The 19,490-nt window shown below is 33.4% G+C and overlaps 2 protein-coding genes across 3 annotated transcripts in view; both read left to right on the top strand.

Annotated features, from left to right (window-relative positions):
• The window catches only part of LOC138328894 (xanthine dehydrogenase-like), a 66,977-nt gene extending 59,129 nt beyond the window's left edge, over positions 1-7,848 (top strand). Inside the window, exons 13-16 of the mRNA XM_069275609.1 lie at positions 3,969-4,028; positions 6,569-6,697; positions 7,171-7,301; positions 7,734-7,848. Of these exons, the coding sequence (XP_069131710.1) occupies positions 3,969-4,028; positions 6,569-6,697; positions 7,171-7,301; positions 7,734-7,848 (435 nt within the window). The remainder of the gene's footprint in view (positions 1-3,968; positions 4,029-6,568; positions 6,698-7,170; positions 7,302-7,733) is intronic.
• On the top strand, positions 4,163-19,376 carry LOC138329100 (uncharacterized). Of its 2 annotated transcripts, none has more exons than XM_069275842.1 (8): positions 4,163-4,202; positions 6,569-6,697; positions 7,171-7,301; positions 7,734-7,873; positions 8,393-8,516; positions 16,741-16,837; positions 17,039-17,146; positions 18,412-19,376. In XM_069275842.1, exons 5-8 carry the CDS (start codon positions 8,439-8,441, stop codon positions 18,483-18,485), a joined length of 357 nt encoding a protein of 118 aa, XP_069131943.1. In that variant the 5' UTR covers positions 4,163-4,202; positions 6,569-6,697; positions 7,171-7,301; positions 7,734-7,873; positions 8,393-8,438; the 3' UTR covers positions 18,486-19,376. The 2 variants fall into 2 exon arrangements, with proteins under 2 accessions (XP_069131943.1, XP_069131945.1); XM_069275844.1 differs by lacking the exon at positions 4,163-4,202 and adding an exon at positions 6,325-6,349.
• The last annotated feature ends 114 nt before the right edge of the window (positions 19,377-19,490 follow it).

Genomic DNA, 19,490 nt, shown 5'->3' with positions numbered 1-19,490 from the left:
ACATTCTTTTTAGGCCCTTTATGACACTGTCATTGTACTAGTTATAAACAGGTTAATAGTTTTTCACCTATATGCTTCACATTCATAAAACTATTCACCTTGCTGTATCGGCACTTACCAGAAAAGAAAGAAAAACATTTGGATTATATTCTTGGCAGTGTTATTTGGTGGATGAAAGAAAATACGAATTTAAAACTGCAGTCAAATTTGAATGATATATGTATCTTAAGACATTAGACAACACAGACCTTGAATTCAATACTGCGTGGAGTAAAATATTTTAAAAAAAACGGGAAAATTATCGCCAAAAAATGTCAAGGCTGTATACCTGATTCAACAATTGCAGCCCCGCTCTACTTGAATTATACTCCATCTTTCTTTAGAACAACTTCCTTTTTCCTGGTTTTTAGCTCACCTGGCCCGAAGGGCCGGTGAGCTTATGTCATGGCGCGGCGTCCGTCGTCCGTCCGTCCGTCCGTCCGGCGTCCGTCCGTCCGTCCGTCCCGTCAACATTTCCTTTAAATCGCTACTAATAGAGTCGCCAATTTGGCCACAAACATCCTTGGGGGAGGAACAGAATAGTCTGACCCCCCCCCCGGGGCAGGAGGGGCGGGGCCCAATAGGGGAAATAGAGTAAATCTAGTCCTAGAGTTCTGCATGGATTGTAACCAAATTTGACCACAAACATCCTTGGGGGAGGGGAACAGAACTTGTATAAATTTGGCTTGGTCCCCCAGGGGCAAGGGGCGGGCCCAATAGGGGTTAAATCTTTAAATCGCTACTTGTCCTAGAGTTCTGAATGGAATGTAACTAAATTTGGCCATCCTTGGGGAAGGGGAAACAGAACTTGTATAAATTTTGGCTCTGACCCCCCCCCCGGGGCAGGAGGGGCGGGGCCCAATAGGGGTAATAGAGGTAAATCCTTTAAATCGCTACTTGTCATAGAGCTCTGAATGGAATGTAACCAAATTTGGCCACAAACATCCTTTGGGGAAGGGGAACAGAACTTGTATAAATTTTGGCTCTGGTCCCCTGGGGGCAGGAGGGGCGGGGCCTAATAGGGGAAATAGAGGTAAATCCTTTAAATCGCTACTAGTCATAGAGTTTCTACATGGAATTGTAACCAAATTCTGCCACAAACATCCTTGGGGGAAGGGGAACAGAACTTGTATAAATTTTGACTCTGGTTCCCAGGGGGCAGGAGGGGCGGGGCCCAATAGGGGAAATAGAGGTAAATCCTTTAAATCGCTACTTGTCATAGAGCTCTGAATGGAATTGTAACCAAATTTGGCCACAAACATCCTTTGGGGAAGGGGAACAGAACTTGTATAAATTTTGGCTCTGGTCCCCCGGGGGCAGGAGGGGCGGGGCCCAGTAGGGGAAATAGAGGTAAATCCTTTAAATCGCTACTAGTCATAGAGTTCTGAATGGAATGTAACAAAATTTGGCCACAAACATCCTTGGGAGAAGGGGAACAGAACTTGTATAAATTTTGGCTCTGATCCCCGGGGGGCAGGAGGGACAGGGCCCAATAGGGGAAATAGAGGTAAATCCTTTAAATCGCTACTTGTCGTAGAGTTCTGAATGGAATGTAACTAAATTTGGCCACAAACATCCTTGGGGGAAGGGGAACATAACTTGTATAAATTTTGGCTCTGGTCCCCCAGGGGGCAGGAGGGGCGGGGCCCAGTAGGGGTAATAGAGGTAAATCCTTTAAATCGCTTCTTGTCATAGAGCTCTGAATGGAATGTAACCAAATTTGGCCACAAACGTCCTTTGGGGAAGGGAAACAGAACTTGTATAAATTTTTGGCTCTGGTCCCCCGGGGGCAGGAGGGGCGGGGCCTAATAGGGGAAATAGAGGTAAATCCTTTAAATCGCTACTAGTCATAGAGTTCTACATGAATTGGTAACCAAATTTGGCCACAAACATCCTTGGGGGAAGGGGAACAGACCTTGTATAAATTTTGGCTCTGGTCCCCCAGGGCCAGGAGGGGCGGGGCCCAATAGGGGAAATAGAGGTAAATCCTTTAAATCTCTACTAGTCATAGAGTTCTGAATGGAATGTAACCAAAATTTGGCCACCAAACATCCTTGGGGGAAGGGGAACAGAACTTGTATAAATTTTGACTCTGGTTCCCAGGGGGCAGGAGGGGCGGGGCCTGAATAGGGGAAAATAGAGGTAATCCCAATAGGGGAAATTATTCCACATAACATCCTTGGGGAGGGTAAATCCTTTGAATTGCCCGTTCCCAGGGGGCAGGGAGCGCGGGGCCCAATAGGGGATAATAGAGGTAAAATCGCTACTTGTCATAGAGCTCTGAATGGAATGTAACCAAATTTGGGCCACAAACATCCTTTGGGGAAGGGGAACAGAACTTGTATAAATTTTGGCTCTGGTCCCCCCCGGGGGGCAGGAGGGGCGGGGTACCCCAGTAGGGGAAATAGAGGTAAATCCTTTAAATCGCTATAGTCATAAGAGTTCTGAATGGAATGTAACAAAATTTGGCCACAAACATCCTTGGGAGAAGGGGAACAGAACTTGTATAAATTTTGGCTCTGATCCCCGGGGGCAGGAGGGACAGGGGCCCAATAGGGGAAATAGAGGTAAATCCTTTAAATCGCTACTTGTCGTAGAGTTCTGGAATGGAAATGTAACTAAATTTGGCCACAAACATCCTTGGGGGAAGGGGAACATAAAACTTGTATAAATTTTGGCTCTGGTCCCCCAGGGGCAGGAGGGGCGGGGCCCAGTAGGGGTAATAGAGGTAAATCCTTTAAATCGCTTCTTGTCATAGAGCTGCTGAATGGAATGTAACCAAATTTGGCCAACAAACGTCCTTTGGGGAAGGGAAACAGAACTTGTATAAATTTTGGCTCTTGGTCCCCCGGGGGCAGGAGGGGGCGGGGGGCCCTAATAGGGGAAATAGAGGTAAATCCTTTAAATCGCTACTAGTCATAGAGTTCTACATGAATTGTAAACCAAATTTGGCCACGAAAATCCTTGGGGGAATGGGGACAGACCTTGTATTAAATTTTGGCTATGGTCCCCCAGGGCCAGGAGGGGCGGGGGCCCAATAGGGGAAATAGAGGTAAATCCTTTAAATCTCTACTAGTCATAGAGTTCTGAATGGAATGTAACCAAATTTGGCCACAACATCCTTGGGGGAGGGGAACAGACCTTGTATAAAATTATGGCTCTGACCCCCCTGGGGGGCGGGAGGGGGTGGGGCCCAATAGGGGATTTAGAGGTTAATACTGTATTAAAATTCCTTCAGAAAAGAGAACAATGAACCTGTATTCAGACAACATTACTTGGTCATTACAAACCAGGTGAGTGATAAAGGCCCTCTGGGCCCTCTTGTTTTTTCATACACATAAGTCTCCACAATCTCTAAACTTACTTCAGCTTTGATATCTCCATTGGCGGGGGATCTGAATGACTATGTCCTTGTTTATTATACCGAAAATTCATGATTCGCTACTCTCGGTTAAATATTACTTAAATATGCGATGAGTAAAAAAGAATGTTTTACATTTTGTCTGTCATTGTTGTACAATCGGAAGGTAAGATAAACTCTGTGTGAAAGACAGGCAGTCAACATAGGGGCCGCATGCCCAGGGAAATACGATATTTTATATCCCCCAAGAGAAATCTACGTTTTATTTCCCTGTCATGTGATTGCGTTTCATCTAATCACAGACACTGTTATAAACATGAGGTATAATAATAGCACTTTATCATCACTTACTTATTTGATTATGTTTTTTTGATGGAAATTTAAATTTAATCTCAGGTAGGTGATGGGCGAAGCCAATTGGCCTCTTATAATTATTTTAATGCATGATTCCCTCCTTACTACTTACCCACTGTAAACACAAAATTTTACATTCCTAAATTTCTCTGATCCCCTGGAGGAGCTAATTCTAAACACATTTTATGATTATAATTTTGTTTTACCATTGTAGAACAATCGCTGGAGGAAGAAAGGGCTGTCTGTGGTCACGATGAAGTTTGCTCTGGCCTGGGTAGGTAGGATGACATATCTGGTCAGGGAGCTGCTTACAAAGGTAGGCTTACTTATCTGGTCTGGGCAGGTCTGGTAGACATCTATAAAGGAGACGGCAGTGTTGTTTAGTCATATCTGTCAGGGGCATTTGATTCATGGCGGCATCGAATCTGGTCAGGGCATCAATACAAAGGTAGGCTAACATATCTGGTCAGGGCATCAATACAAAGGTAGGCTGACATATCTGGTCAGGGCATCAATACAAAGGTAGGCTAACATATCTGGTCAGGGCATCAATACAAAGGTACGCTGACATATCTGGTCAGGGCATCAATACAAAGGTAGGCTGACATATCTGGTCAGGGCATCAATACAAAGGTAGGCTGACATATCTGGTCAGGGCATCAATACAAAGGTAGGCTAACATATCTGGTCAGGGCATCAATATAAAGGTAGGCTGACATATCTGGTCAGGGCATCAATACAAAGGTAGGCTAAAATATCTGGTCAGGGCATCAATACAAAGGTAGGCTACATATCTGGTCAGGGGCATCAATACAAAGGTAGGCTGACATATCTGGTCAGGGCATCAATACAAAGGTAGGCTGACATATCTGGTCAGGGCATCAATACAAAGGTAGGCTGACATATCTGGTCAGGGCATCAATATAAAGGTAGGCTGACATATCTGGTCAGGGCATCAATATAAAGGTAGGCTGACATATCTGGTCAGGGCATCAATACAAAGGTAGGCTAACATATCTGGTCAGGGCATCAATACAAAGGTAGGCTAACATATCTGGTCAGGGCATCAATACAAAGGTAGGCTGACATATCTGGTCAGGGCATCAATACAAAGGTAGGCTGACATATCTGGTCAGGGCATCAATATAAAGGTAGGCTGACATATCTGGTCAGGGCATCAATACAAAGGTAGACTGACATATCTGGTCAGGGCATCAATACAAAGGTAGGCTGAACCATATCTGGTCAGGGCATCAATACAAAGGTAGGCTGACATATCTGGTCAGGCATCAATGCAAAGGTAGGCTCACATATCTGGTCAGGGCATCAATACAAAGGTAGGCTAACATATCTGGTCAGGGCATCAATACAAAGGTAGGCTAACATATCTGGTCAGGGCATCAATACAAAGGTAGGCTGACATATCTGGTCAGGGCATCAATACAAAGGTAGGCTAACATATCTGGTCAGGGCATCAATACAAAGGTAGACTGACATATCTGGTCATGGGCATCAATACTAAGGTAGGCTGACATATCTGGTCAGGCATCAATGCAAAGGTAGGCTAACATATCTGGTCAGGGCATCAATACAAATGTAGGCTGACATATCTGGTCAGGGCATCAATACAAAGGTAGGCTGACATATCTGGTCAGGGCATCAATACAAAGGTAGGCTGACATATCTGGTCAGGTCATCAATACAAATGTAGATTAACATATCTGGTCAGGGCATCAATACAAAGGTAGGCTGACATATCTGGTTAGGGCATCAATACAAAGGTAGGCTCACATATCTGGTTAGGGCATCAATACAAAGGTAGGCTGACATATCTGGTCAGGGCATCAATACAAAGGTAGGCTAACATATCTGGTCAGGGCATCAATACAAAGGTAGGCTCACATATCTGGTCAGGGCATCAATACAAAGGTACGCTAACATATCTGGTCAGGGCATCAATACAAAGGTAGGCTACCATATCTGGTCAGTGCATCAATACAAATGTAGGCTGACATATCTGGTCAGGGCATCAATACAAAGGTAGGCTCACATATCTGGTCAGGGCATCAATACAAAGGTACGCTAACATATGTGGTCAGGGCATCAATACAAAGGTAGGCTACCATATCTGGTCAGTGCATCAATACAAATGTAGGCTGACATATCTGGTCAGGGCATCAATACAAAGGTAGGCTGACATATCTGGTCAGGGCATCAATACAAAGGTAGGCTGACATATCTGGTCAGGGCATCAATACAAAGGTAGGCTGACATATCTGGTCAGGGCATCAATACAAAGGTAGGCTGACATATCTGGTCAGGGCATCAATACAAAGGTAGGCTAACATATCTGGTCAGGGCATCAATACAAATGTAGGCTGACATATCTGGTCAGGGCATCAATACAAATGTAGGCTGACATATCTGGTCAGGGCATCAATACAAAGGTAGGCTGACATATCTGGTCAGGGCATCAATACAAAGGTAGGCTGACATATCTGGTCAGGGCATCAATACAAAGGTAGGCTGACATATCTGGTCAGAGCATCAATACAAAGGTAGGCTGACATATCTGGTCAGGGCATCAATACAAAGGTACGCTAACATATGTGGTCAGGGCATCAATACAAAAGTAGGTATTGGTTGTTTTTCCAAATTTCATTCAAAAGGTATATATAGTACCTATTGTCATTCTACATTATATAATGTTCTTACCCATCAATATCTATTTCACATTTTCTGTTCCGATCAGTGTCAGTGTATTTCACAACTGCATCTCCTTGATTATGAAATTATTTATTTTTGCTTTTGAAGACAATACAAGTGTGTGCCTACAAGCTGGGGATCCCAATGGACATGATTCGTGTGGTTGCTAATAACACTGTCACCAACGCCAACAGTCAGACCACCGGGGGTAGTATTACTTCCGAACTTTGCTGTCGGGTAAATATCATCATCTCTGGAATCTAACGGGTATTTGTTTATTCATTTAAATTAATCAATTAGAACTCAGTACAATTCCTTTTGTTAACTCTTCAGTCACATTTTTGGCCTATGTTTTGAGTTTTTCTCTGAAATAACAATAGAGCACAATCTTGAACAAACTTAAAATTGACTGAGAATATGTTGGCACTTCGAATACATCTTTAGGAGAAATATAACAGGTAAATTTTTGTTCAAGGATGCGCTCTATGGTTGGTAAATGAAAAACAAATGACAAAATTTTAATATTTGCTTACTATATGTATTCAACAGTGTGGATAAAAGATTGTCAAATTTTCGAGGCACAAAAAGACGAATAACATTACATATTAAGGACGGTCACGGACGTACTCAAAAACATAAACAATGAACACATATAGTTTTCCCAAAGTTTTCTGTCGCTATCTGAGTGAGACTTTATGTCTTTTCATTAGGCTATAGCTAACTGCTGTGACACACTGCTCGCCAGGATCGCACCAGTCAAAGCCAAAATGTCCAACCCAACATGGAAAGAGCTGGTTCAGAAATGTGGATCGGAGGGTGTTGACCTTACTGCTAGATACCAGTAAGTCAAACTATCAAATGGTGTTACCTAGATTTTATTCAGTAACCCTTCCTTTGATTTGTAACTCCTAACTCCCTAAATTGTGACTTGACTCCCTAAAATTGAAGTTGGGCTTTGTGTAGGTACTGGAATCACCCAGTACGATAATGTCTTTACAGAAATAATATGCCCTTTGGTTGCCATGATCTCAAATGAAGGGCATTTTGAGGGTAAAAGTTAGCCATTGTCTTACATTTATAATTTTTTCATGATTTCTGTAAATGATCATTCCTTCTCTGGTAGCCAGAGGACTCTAATTTTGGCCATAGTTGGTCTTAATCTCTTCAATGGATCGAATCCCCTCTTTAGTTAATGTTGGTATATAAACAGCCACTAACAATATTAATGACTTAATAAATGTGTAATTATGTTTTCATATGATTAATTTATTAGAACCAACCCAAAAGTGCCAGATGGTGACACTGTGAATTACTACAGCTATGGTGTAACTTGTTCTGAGGTGGAGCTGGATGTCCTGACGGGACACAGTACCAGATATCACGAGTAGACCTGCTGTACGACTGTGGAGAAAGGTAGGATGGAATCACTTTACAGCCATGTAACTTATTATACCCCCAGGGCATCCAGTTGACCCTTGAATTCTAGTAGATTCAGAAGTCAAATCATCATTTTTAGGAAATCTGAAGAGTCAAAGGCCCCGTTTAATGCCATAAGTCAAACAAAATACTAACATCCATTTAATGTGATACTATAAGATTCATAAAGCTAGAATGTTGATTATCTCCCTTTACTGTGTAGTTTGAGTCCAGAGATCGATATTGGCCAGTAGTGGGGGCCTTTGTGATGGAGCTAGGCTACATGCTACATTTCTTGATTACCTCCCTTTACCTTGTAGTTTGAGTCCAGAGATCGATATTGGCCAGGTAGAGGGGGCTTTTGTGATGGGGCTAGGTTACATGCTACATTTCTTGATTACCTCCCTTTACCTTGTAGTTTGAGTCCAGAGATCGATATTGGCCAGGTAGAGGGGGCTTTTGTGATGGGGCTAGGTTACATGCTACATTTCTTGATTACCTCCCTTTACCTTGTAGTTTGAGTCCAGAGATCGATATTGGCCAGGTAGAGGGGGCCTTTGTGATGGGGCTAGGCTACATGTTGACTGAGGAGCAGAAGGAGGATCCTTCAACAGGTGCCCTCCTCACCAACAACACCTGGGTACGTACACCATAGGAAAATCCTACCAGAGCCCTCACAAGGGTCTTATTACTGAAAACATATTTATTTTACAGCAGTCAAAATTTAGTTAGCACAAATGCGAAAAACTGTAAATTATGATTTGTAGAGATATAATTTAGCGCAAAGCAGTGGTTCAACACTGAAAATACTTTTGTACAAAATTTACTGATGTACCAGTACATGAATTAACACTTGATATACTGCAGTGTGAAAAGTAATAAAATAAAACTACAACTAAAATAAAACTACCGATTTAGTATACCTAATTTGTCAATTGAACAATTCTATACCATTTGTGTTTTGATAACTATATAGTATGTGTATTGTCTGTTTTAGTACAATTCTAACCATATGTGTTTTGATAACTATATAGTATGTGTATTGTATAACAAATTCTATATTTGTGTTTTGTAGTATGTGTTTTGATAACTATTACTGTGATATACTATGTATGTGTATTGATAACTATATAGTATGGTGTAGTGATAACTATATAGTATGTGTATTGTCTGTTTTAGTACAATTCTATACCATTTGTGATTTGATAACTATATAGTATGTGTATTGTTAACTATATAGGTATGTGTATTGAATAACTATATAGTATTGTGTAGTGATAACTATTATAGTAAGTGTTTTGATAACTATATAGTAGGTGTATTTGATAACTACATGGTATGTGTTTTGATAACTATATAGTATGTGTATTGATAACTATATAGTATTTAGTTGATAACTATATAGTTGTGTATTGATAACTACATAGTAAGTTGTATTGATTAACTACATAGTATGTGTATTTGATAACTATATAGTATGTGTATTGATAACTATATAGTATGTGTTTTGATAAACTATATAGTATGTGTATTTGATAAACTATATAGTAAGTGTTTTTGATATACTATATAGTATGTGTATTGATAACTATATAGTATGTGTTTTGATAACTATATAGTATGTGTATTGATAACTATATAGTATGTGTTTTGATAACTATATAGTATGTGTATTGATAACTATTATAGTATGTGTATTGATAACTACATATAGTATGTGTGTATAACTATATAGTAGGAGTATTGACTAACTATATAGTATGTGTTTTGATAAACTATATAGTTATGTGTATTTTGATTAACTATTATAGTAGGTGTATTGATAACTATATAGTATGTGTATTGTCTGTTTTAGTACAATTGTATACCATTTGTGTTTTGATAACTATATAGTAGGTGTATTGATAACTATATAGTAATTGTGTATTTGATACTATATAGTATGTGTTTTGATAACTATATAGTATGTGTATTGATAACTATATAGTATGTGTTTGTGATAACTATATAGTATGTGTAATTGATAACTATATAGTATGTGTATTGATAAACTATATAGTATGTGTATTGATAACTATATATGTATGTGTAAGTGTTGATATACTGTTATAAAGTAAGTGTTTTGATAACTATATAGTATGTGTTTTGATAACTATATAGTATGTGTAGTGATAACTATATAGTATGTGTATTTGATAACTAATATAGTATGTGATATGAATAACTTTATAGTAAGTGTTTTGATAACTATATAGTATGTGTTTTGATAACTATATAGTATGTGTATTGATAACTACATAGTATGTGTTTTGATAACTATATAGTATGTGTAGTGATAACTATATAGTATGTGTATTGATAACTATATAGTATGTGTATTGATAACTATATAGTAATGTGTTTTGATAACTACATAGTATGTGTATTGATAACTATATAGTATGTGTTTGATAACTATATAGTATGTGTTTTGATAACTATTTAGTATGTGTTTTGATAACTATAATAGTATGTGTTTTGATAACTATATAGTAGTGTGTATTGATAACTATATAGTATGTGTTTTTTGATAACTATATAGTATGTGTTTTGATAACTATATAGTATGTGTATTGTCTGTTTTAGTACAAATTCTATACCATTTGTGTTTTGATAACTATATAGTAGGTGTAATGATAAACTATATAGTATGGTAATTGATAACTATATAGTATGTGTATTGATAACTATATAGTATGTGTTTTTGATAACTATATAGTATGTGTAGTGATAACTATTATAGTATTGTGTATTGATAACTATATAGTATGTGTATTGATAACTATATAGTATGTGTATTGTCTGTTTTAGTACTAAATTCTATACCATTTGTGTAACTTTGATGTGATAACTATATAGTATGTGTATTGATAACTATATAGTATGTGTATTGATAACTATATATAGTATGTGTATTGATAACTATATAGTATGTGTATTGATAACTATATAGTATGTGTTTTGATAACTATATAGTATGTGTATTGATAACTATATAGTATGTGTGTTTGATAACTATATAGTATGTGTATTGATAACTATATAGTATGTGTTTTGATAACTATATAGTATGTGTATTGATAACTATATATATGTGTATGATAAATGTATAGTATGATAACTATATAGTATGTGTATGATAACTATATAGTATGTGTTTTGATAACTATATAGTATGTGTATTGATAACTATATAGTATGTGTTAGTGATAACTATATAGTATGTGTTTTGATAACTATGTTTGATAACTATAATAGTATGTGTGTTTGATAACTATATAGTATGTGTATTGATAACTATTATAGTATGTGTTTTGATAACTACTATATTAGTATGTGTTTTGATAACTATTAGATAATGACTATATATAGTATGGTGTATTGATAACTATATAGTATGTGTATTGATAAACTATATAGTATGTGTATTGATAACTATATAGTATGTGTATTGATAACTATAGTATGTGTTTTGATAACTATATAGTAAGTGTTTTGATAACTATATAGTATGTGTATTGATAACTATATAGTATGTGTTTTGATAACTATATAGTATGTGTTTTGATAACTATATAGTATGTGTATTGATAACTATATAGTATGTGTTTTGATAACTATATAGTTATGTGTATTGTTAACTATATAGTATGTGTTTTGATAACTATATAGTATGTGTTTTGATAAACTATATAGTAAGGTTTTTGATAACTATATAGTATGTGTTTTGATAACTATATAGTATGTGTTTTGATAACTATATAGTATGTGTATTGTGATAACTATATAGTGTGTTTTTGATAACTATATAGTATGTGTTTTGATAACTATATAGTATGTGTTTTGATAACTATATAGTATGTGTATTGATAACTATATAGTATGTGTATTGATAACTATATAGTATGTGTATTGATATACTTATATAGTATACATTGTGTTTGTGATAAACTATATAGTATGTGTATGTGTTTTGATAAACTATATAGTATGTGTATTGATAACTATATAGTATGTGTTTTGATAACTATATTAGTATGTGTATTGATAACTATATAGTATGTGTATTGATAACTATATAGTATGTGTATTGATAACTATATAGTATGTGTATTGATAACTATATATAGTATGGTATTGATTGTTTTGAACTATATAGTATGTGTTTTGATAACTATATAGTATGTGTATTGATAACTATATAGTATTGATTGATAACTATATAGTATGTGTATTGATAACTATATAGTATGTGTATTGATAACTATATAGTATGTGTTTTGATAAACTATATAGTATGTGTATGTGATAACTATATATAGTATGTGTATTGATAACTATATAGTATGTGTATTGATAACTATATAGTATGTGTTTTGATAACTATATAGTATGTGTTATTGATAACTATATAGTATGTGTATTTGTATAACACTATATAGTATGTGTATTGATAACTATATAGTATGTGTTTTGATAACTATATAGTATGTGTTTTGATAACTATATAGTATGTGTTTTTGATAACTATATAGTATGTGTATTGAACTATTAGTAAAATATATGTATGTATAACTATATAGTGTGTTGATAACTATATAGTATGTGTAGTGATAACTATATAGTAAGTGTATTGATAACTATATAGTATGTGTTTTGATAACTATATAGTATGTGTTTTGATAACTATATAGTATGTGTTTTGATAACTATATAGTATGTGTTTTGATAACTATATAGTATGTGTATTGATAACTATATAGTATGTGTTTTGATAACTATATAGTATGTGTTTTGATAACTATATAGTATGTGTATTGATAACTATATAGTATGTGTTTTGATAACTATATAGTATGTGTATTGATAACTATATAGTATGTGTTTTGATAACTATATAGTATGTGTTTTGATAACTATATAGTATGTGTTTTGATAACTATATAGTATGTGTATTGATAACTATATAGTATGTGTATTGATAACTATATAGTATGTGTATTTGATAACTATATAGTATGTGTATTGATAACTATATAGTATGTGTATTGATAACTATATAGTATGTGTATTGATAACTATATAGTATGTGTATTGATAACTAATATAGTATGTGTTTTGATAACTATATAGTATGTGTATTGATAACTATATAGTATGTGTATTGATAACTATATAGTATGTGTATTGATAACTATATAGTATGTGTTTTGATAACTATATAGTATGTGTATTGATAAACTATATAGTATGTGTATGATAACTATATAGTATGTGTATTGATAACTATATAGTATGTGTATTGATAACTATATAGTAAGTGTTTTGATAACTATATAGTATGTGTTTTGATAACTATATAGTATGTGTATTGATAACTATATAGTATGTGTATTGATAACTATATAGTATGTGTTTTGATAACTATATAGTATGTGTAGTGATAACTATATAGTATGTGTTTTGATAACTATATAGTATGTGTATTGATAACTATATAGTATGTGTATTGATAACTATATAGTATGTGTTTTGATAACTATATAGTATGTGTTTTTGATAACTATATAGTATGTGTTTTGATAACTATATAGTAATGTGTTTGATAACTATATAGTATGTGTATTTGATAACTATATAGTATGTGTTTTGATAACTATATAGTATGTGTTTTGATAACTATATAGTATGTGTTTTGATAACTATATAGTATGTGTAGTGATAACTATATAGTATGTGTATTGATAACTATATAGTAAGTGTTTTGATAACTATATAGTATGTGTGTTTTGATAACTATATAGTATGTGTAGTGATAACTATATAGTATGTGTAATTGATAACTATTATAGTATGTGTGTTTTGATAACTATATAGTATGTGTGATACTATATAGTATGTGTTTGATAACTATATAGTATGTGTATTGATAACTATATAGTATGTGTATTGATAAATATATAGTATGTGTTATTGATAACTATATAGTATGTGTTTGATAACATATATAGTATGTGTTTGATAACTATATGTATGTATGTGTTTGATAACTATATAGATAAACTATATAGTATGTGTTTTGATAACTATATAGTATGTGTATTGATAAACTATATAGTATGTGTATTGATAACTATATAGTATGTGTATTGATAACTATATAGTATGTGTTTGATAACTATATAGTATGTGTATTGTCGATAACTATATAGTATGTGTTTTGATAACTATATAGTATGTGTATTGATAACTATATAGTATGTGTATTGATAACTAATAGTATGTGTTATTGATAACTATATAGTATGTGTTTTGATAACTATATTGTATGTGTATTGATAACTATATAGTATGTGTATTGATAACTATATAGTATGTGTACATTATTGTGTTTATAACTATATAGTATGTGTATTGATAACTATATAGTATGTGTATTGATAACTATATAGTATGTGTTTTGATAACTATATAGTATGTGTATTGATAACTATATAGTATGTGTATTGATAACTATATAGTATGTGTATTGATAACTATATAGTATGTGTATTGATAACTATATATAGTATGTGTATTTGATAACTATATAGTATGTGTATTGATAACTATATAGTATGTGTATTGATAACTATATAGTATGTGTTTGATAACTATATAGTATGTGTATTGATAACTATATAGTATGTGTATAACTATATAGTATGTGTATTGATAACTATATAGTATGTGTTTTGATAACTATATAGTATGTGTTTTGATAACTATATAGTATGTGTATTGATAACTATATAGTATGTGTATTGATAAACTATATAGTATGTGTTTTGATAACTATATAGTATGTGTTTTGATAACTATATAGTATGTGTATTGATAACTATATAGTATGTGTTTTGATAACTATATAGTATGTGTTTTGATAACTATATAGTATGTGTTTTGATAACTATATAGTATGTGTATTATAACTATTAGTATGTGTTTGATAACTATATAGTATGTGTTTTGATAACTATATAGTATGTGTTTTGATAACTATATAGTATGTGTATTGATAACTATATAGTATGTGTTTTGATAACTATATAGTATGTGTATTGATAACTATATAGTATGTGTTTTGATAACTATATAGTATGTGTATTTGATAACTATATTAGTATGTGTTTTGATAACTATATAGTATGTGTTTTGATAACTATATAGTATGTGTATTGATAACTATATAGTATGTGTATTGATAACTATATAGTATGTGTTTTGATAACTATATAGTATGTGTATTGATAACTATATAGTATGTGTATTGATAACTATATAGTATGTGTTTTGATAACTATATAGTAGGTGTATTGATAACTATATAGTATGTGTTTGATAACTATATAGTATGTGTTTTGATAACTATATAGTATGTGTTTTGATAAACTATATAGTATGTGTTTTGAAACTATATAGTATAACTATATAGTTGTGTTTGATAACTATATAGTATGTGTATTGATAACTATATAGTATGTGTATTGATAACTATATAGTATGTGTTTGATAACTATATAGTATGTGTGTGTTTGATAACTATATAGTATGTGTATTGATAACTATATAGTATGTGTATTGATAACTATATAGTATGTGTTTTGATAACTATATAGTATGTGTTTGATAACTATATAGTATGTGTTTTGATAACTATATAGTAGTGTTTTGATAACTATATAGTATGTGTTTGATAACTATATAGTATGTGTTGATAACTATATAGTATGTGTTTTGATAACTATATAGTATGTGTTTTGATAAACTATATAGTATGTGTATTGATAACTATATAGTATGTGTTTTGATAACTATATAGTATGTGTATTGATAACTATATAGTATGTGTTTTGATAACTATATAGTATGTGTATTGATAACTATATAGTATGTGTTTTGATAACTATATAGTATGTGTATTGATAACTATATAGTAAGTGTTTTGATAACTATATAGTATGTGTTTTGATAACTATATAGTATGTGTTTTGATAACTATATAGTATGTGTATTGATAACTATATAGTATGTGTATTGATAACTATATAGTATGTGTTTTGATAACTATATAGTATGTGTATTGATAACTATATAGTATGTGTATTGATAACTATATAGTATGTGTATTGATAACTATATAGTATGTGTTTTGATAACTATATAGTATGTGTATTGATAACTATATAGTATGTGTATTGATAACTATATAGTATGTGTATTGATAACTATATAGTATGTGTATTGATAACTATATAGTATGTGTTTTGATAACTATATAGTATGTGTATTGATAACTATATAGTATGTGTTTTGATAACTATATAGTATGTGTTTTGATAACTATATAGTATGTGTTTTGATAACTATATAGTATGTGTTTTGATAACTATATAGTATGTGTTTTGATAACTATATAGTATGTGTTTTGATAACTATATAGTATGTGTATTGATAACTATATAGTATGTGTTTTGATAACTATATAGTATGTGTTTTGATAACTATATAGTATGTGTTTTGATAACTATATAGTATGTGTATTGATAACTATATAGTATGTGTTTTGATAACTATATAGTATGTGTATTGATAACTATATAGTATGTGTTTTGATAACTATATAGTATGTGTATTGATAACTACATAGTATGTGTTTTGATAACTATATAGTATGTGTATTGATAACTATATAGTATGTGTATTGATAACTATATAGTATGTGTTTTGATAACTATATAGTATGTGTTTTGATAACTATATAGTATGTGTATTGTCTGTTTTAGGAATACAAACCACCAATGGGGAAGGATATTCCCATCGACTTCCGAGTACACCTACTGAAGAATGCCCCTAACCCTCTAGGGATCCTAAGGTCAAAAGGTACTGTAACTGTGGAAATTTATAAGGTCGTTTGAAAAAAACAGAGAAATGTTCTTTTTTCGTTCTCTTAGACAAGAGACAAGAATTTAATTTTAATTTTACACTACAAAAGTAATGGTGTTTTTTCTCCCCAGCCAGTGAAGAGATATGAATTATATTTTACTTTTACACTACAAAAGTGATGGTGTTTTTTCTCCCCAGCGAGTGGTGAGCCTCCACTGTGTATGAGCTGCTCTGCCCTCTTTGCCCTCAAGCACGCTGCTGAAGCTGCAAGAGAAGAGATTGGACAAAATACGTTCTTCCCCTTGTGTGAGTATATCGTGAACACTTGTTACTGGACAGATTACTTATTTTGACTCCTGTTTTTGTTGAAATGTCTATACTATACTCTCTCGACTAGTATAATTGAAACAAAACTTTGTTGAAAGGAAAACTATTATTACTACTTGTAATAATAGCTTGAAAGCATTTGGATTTTTTTAAATTTTTAGCCCACCATCATCAGATGGTCTGTGGTCCGTGGTCCGTCTGTCCGTCCTTCCGTCCATTAACAATTCTTGTTACTGCTATTGCTCAGAAAGTACTGAAGGTATCTTTCTCAAATTTCATATGTAGGTTCCCCTAGGGCCCTAGTTGTGCATATTGCATTTTGGGACCAATCGGTCATCAAGATGGCCGCCAGGCAGCCATCTTGGATTTTGATAGTTAAAGTTTGTTACCGCTATTTCTCAGAAAGTGCTGAAGGGAAGGTTCCCCTAGGTCCCTAGTTGTGCATATTGCATTTTTAGACCCATCGATCAACAAGATGGCCGACAGGACGCCATCTTGGATTTTGACAATTGAAGTTTGTTACCTCTATTTCTCAAAAAGTTCTGAAGGGAGCTGTCTCAAATTTTGTGTGCATTGTCCCCTAGGTCCCTGGTTATGCATAATGTATTTTGGTACCGATCAATGAACAAGATGGCCGACAGGCCTGCATCTTGGATTTTGACAAGTGAAGTTTGTTACCGCTATTACTCAGAAAGTACTGAAGGGATCTGTCTAAAATGTTATACCGTATGTAAGTTCCCCTAGGACCTTATTTGTGCATATTGCATTTTCGGACTGATCAGTCAAAAAGATGGACGAAAGGTAGCCATCTTGGATTTTGATAATTGAAGTACTCAAAGGATCTTTCTCAAATTTCATGAGTAGTAATATGTAGGAAAAGTTTTGAAAAGCAGAGAAAAGATCCCTCTTTCGTTTTTCGGACATAGATCATTCTTTGGTGGGCGCCAAGATCCCTCTGGGATCTCTTGTTTTTTCAAATTTTGAACAAACTCAACAGAAAATACCCCAGTGCAATGTAACATATGTTCTGTAGATTTTATGTTAAGGTAATTTTCTTTCGATGCCAATAAAATATTTTCATATTATCATGATCCAGATGAAGATCCTCTAATTGATTAGTCTCCTTGACTTTTAGTACTTCTTGAATTTGGCTGTATAAAAATACCATGGCTATATAAAAATGTCATAATGTTTTTACATGTATATCATTGAATATAAACTTAAATGTACTTTTGTCCTTGTAGCTGCACCCGCCACACTGGAGAAAATCAACACAGCATGTCTTCTCAAACCTGACCAGATGGTTCTTACCATTTAATCAACAAACTTTACACAGGTCATGATTCCTGATGGTTAACATTCCAACAGTGTATTATATACAAACTCTGCTCTGTAGATCCATGATGAATGCCGTTTGATAGTGCTAATGATATTAACAGAAGGTTAATAAAGAAAAAGTGCCAATTACTTTGTGAGAAATACATTTCAAATTTCATGATATGAAGACATTGAAGACAGCTCTATAATAAAATTTAACAAAATAGGAAGAGTTTACAGAAGCCTCCTAGAGGAAATGTGAATGACACTGACAAGAATTTAACTGGAATGGCCATACAGTAAAACACATTTATAACAAGTCATTCTTATAACAAAGTAATTTTGCTGGTCCCCAAGGTGCTTTGTAACTTTATTTTACTTATAAATGTATACCAGATACTTTAATAGAGTATTGAATGAGCTAAAAATTTAAGGTTGTATCTTATCATATATATATAGGGGGCCACCCTACACAGCATGATAGCATACATCATTGCTGATGGCATCCTGGTCTCCTTACAGCTAGTCTGTAATAAATCCTCTATCTATACGGGATTTAAATTATAACTGTTTTGTTGGATCATGTTGTTGAAAGTTTGTCATTAAAATGCCAGTAAGTATTTGCATTGTTACTGCTTAACATTATTGTATTGTATTGATATATGTACACAATTCTGTTCAATAAAATGATAGCTGTGTTCTGTATATTTACCTAATATTATAAAATATTAATGTATCGATGTATGTGTGGCTATATGATGCCTTACAGTGCTATATCTGTCTCTTGCAATATTGTTCTAAGCAGATTTTGGCTAATTAAAAAGCCGGCACCATGCATTGTTTTAAATATATTGATAAACAGATGTATTATGCTTTCACACATGTAAACAGATGTATTATGCTTTCACACATGTAGAGCTATGTCTATTTTTCGATTTCTAAGTCAATTTATCACGCAACTTGCCCATTTTGCCTTGTCATATATAGGAACAAAATTGAAAGATTT

The sequence above is a fragment of the Argopecten irradians genome, chromosome 8 (genome assembly GCF_041381155.1).
Source record: "Argopecten irradians isolate NY chromosome 8, Ai_NY, whole genome shotgun sequence".
In the NCBI taxonomy this organism is placed as follows: domain Eukaryota; kingdom Metazoa; phylum Mollusca; class Bivalvia; order Pectinida; family Pectinidae; genus Argopecten; species Argopecten irradians.
This window is presented reverse-complemented; position numbering and strand designations above follow the sequence as displayed.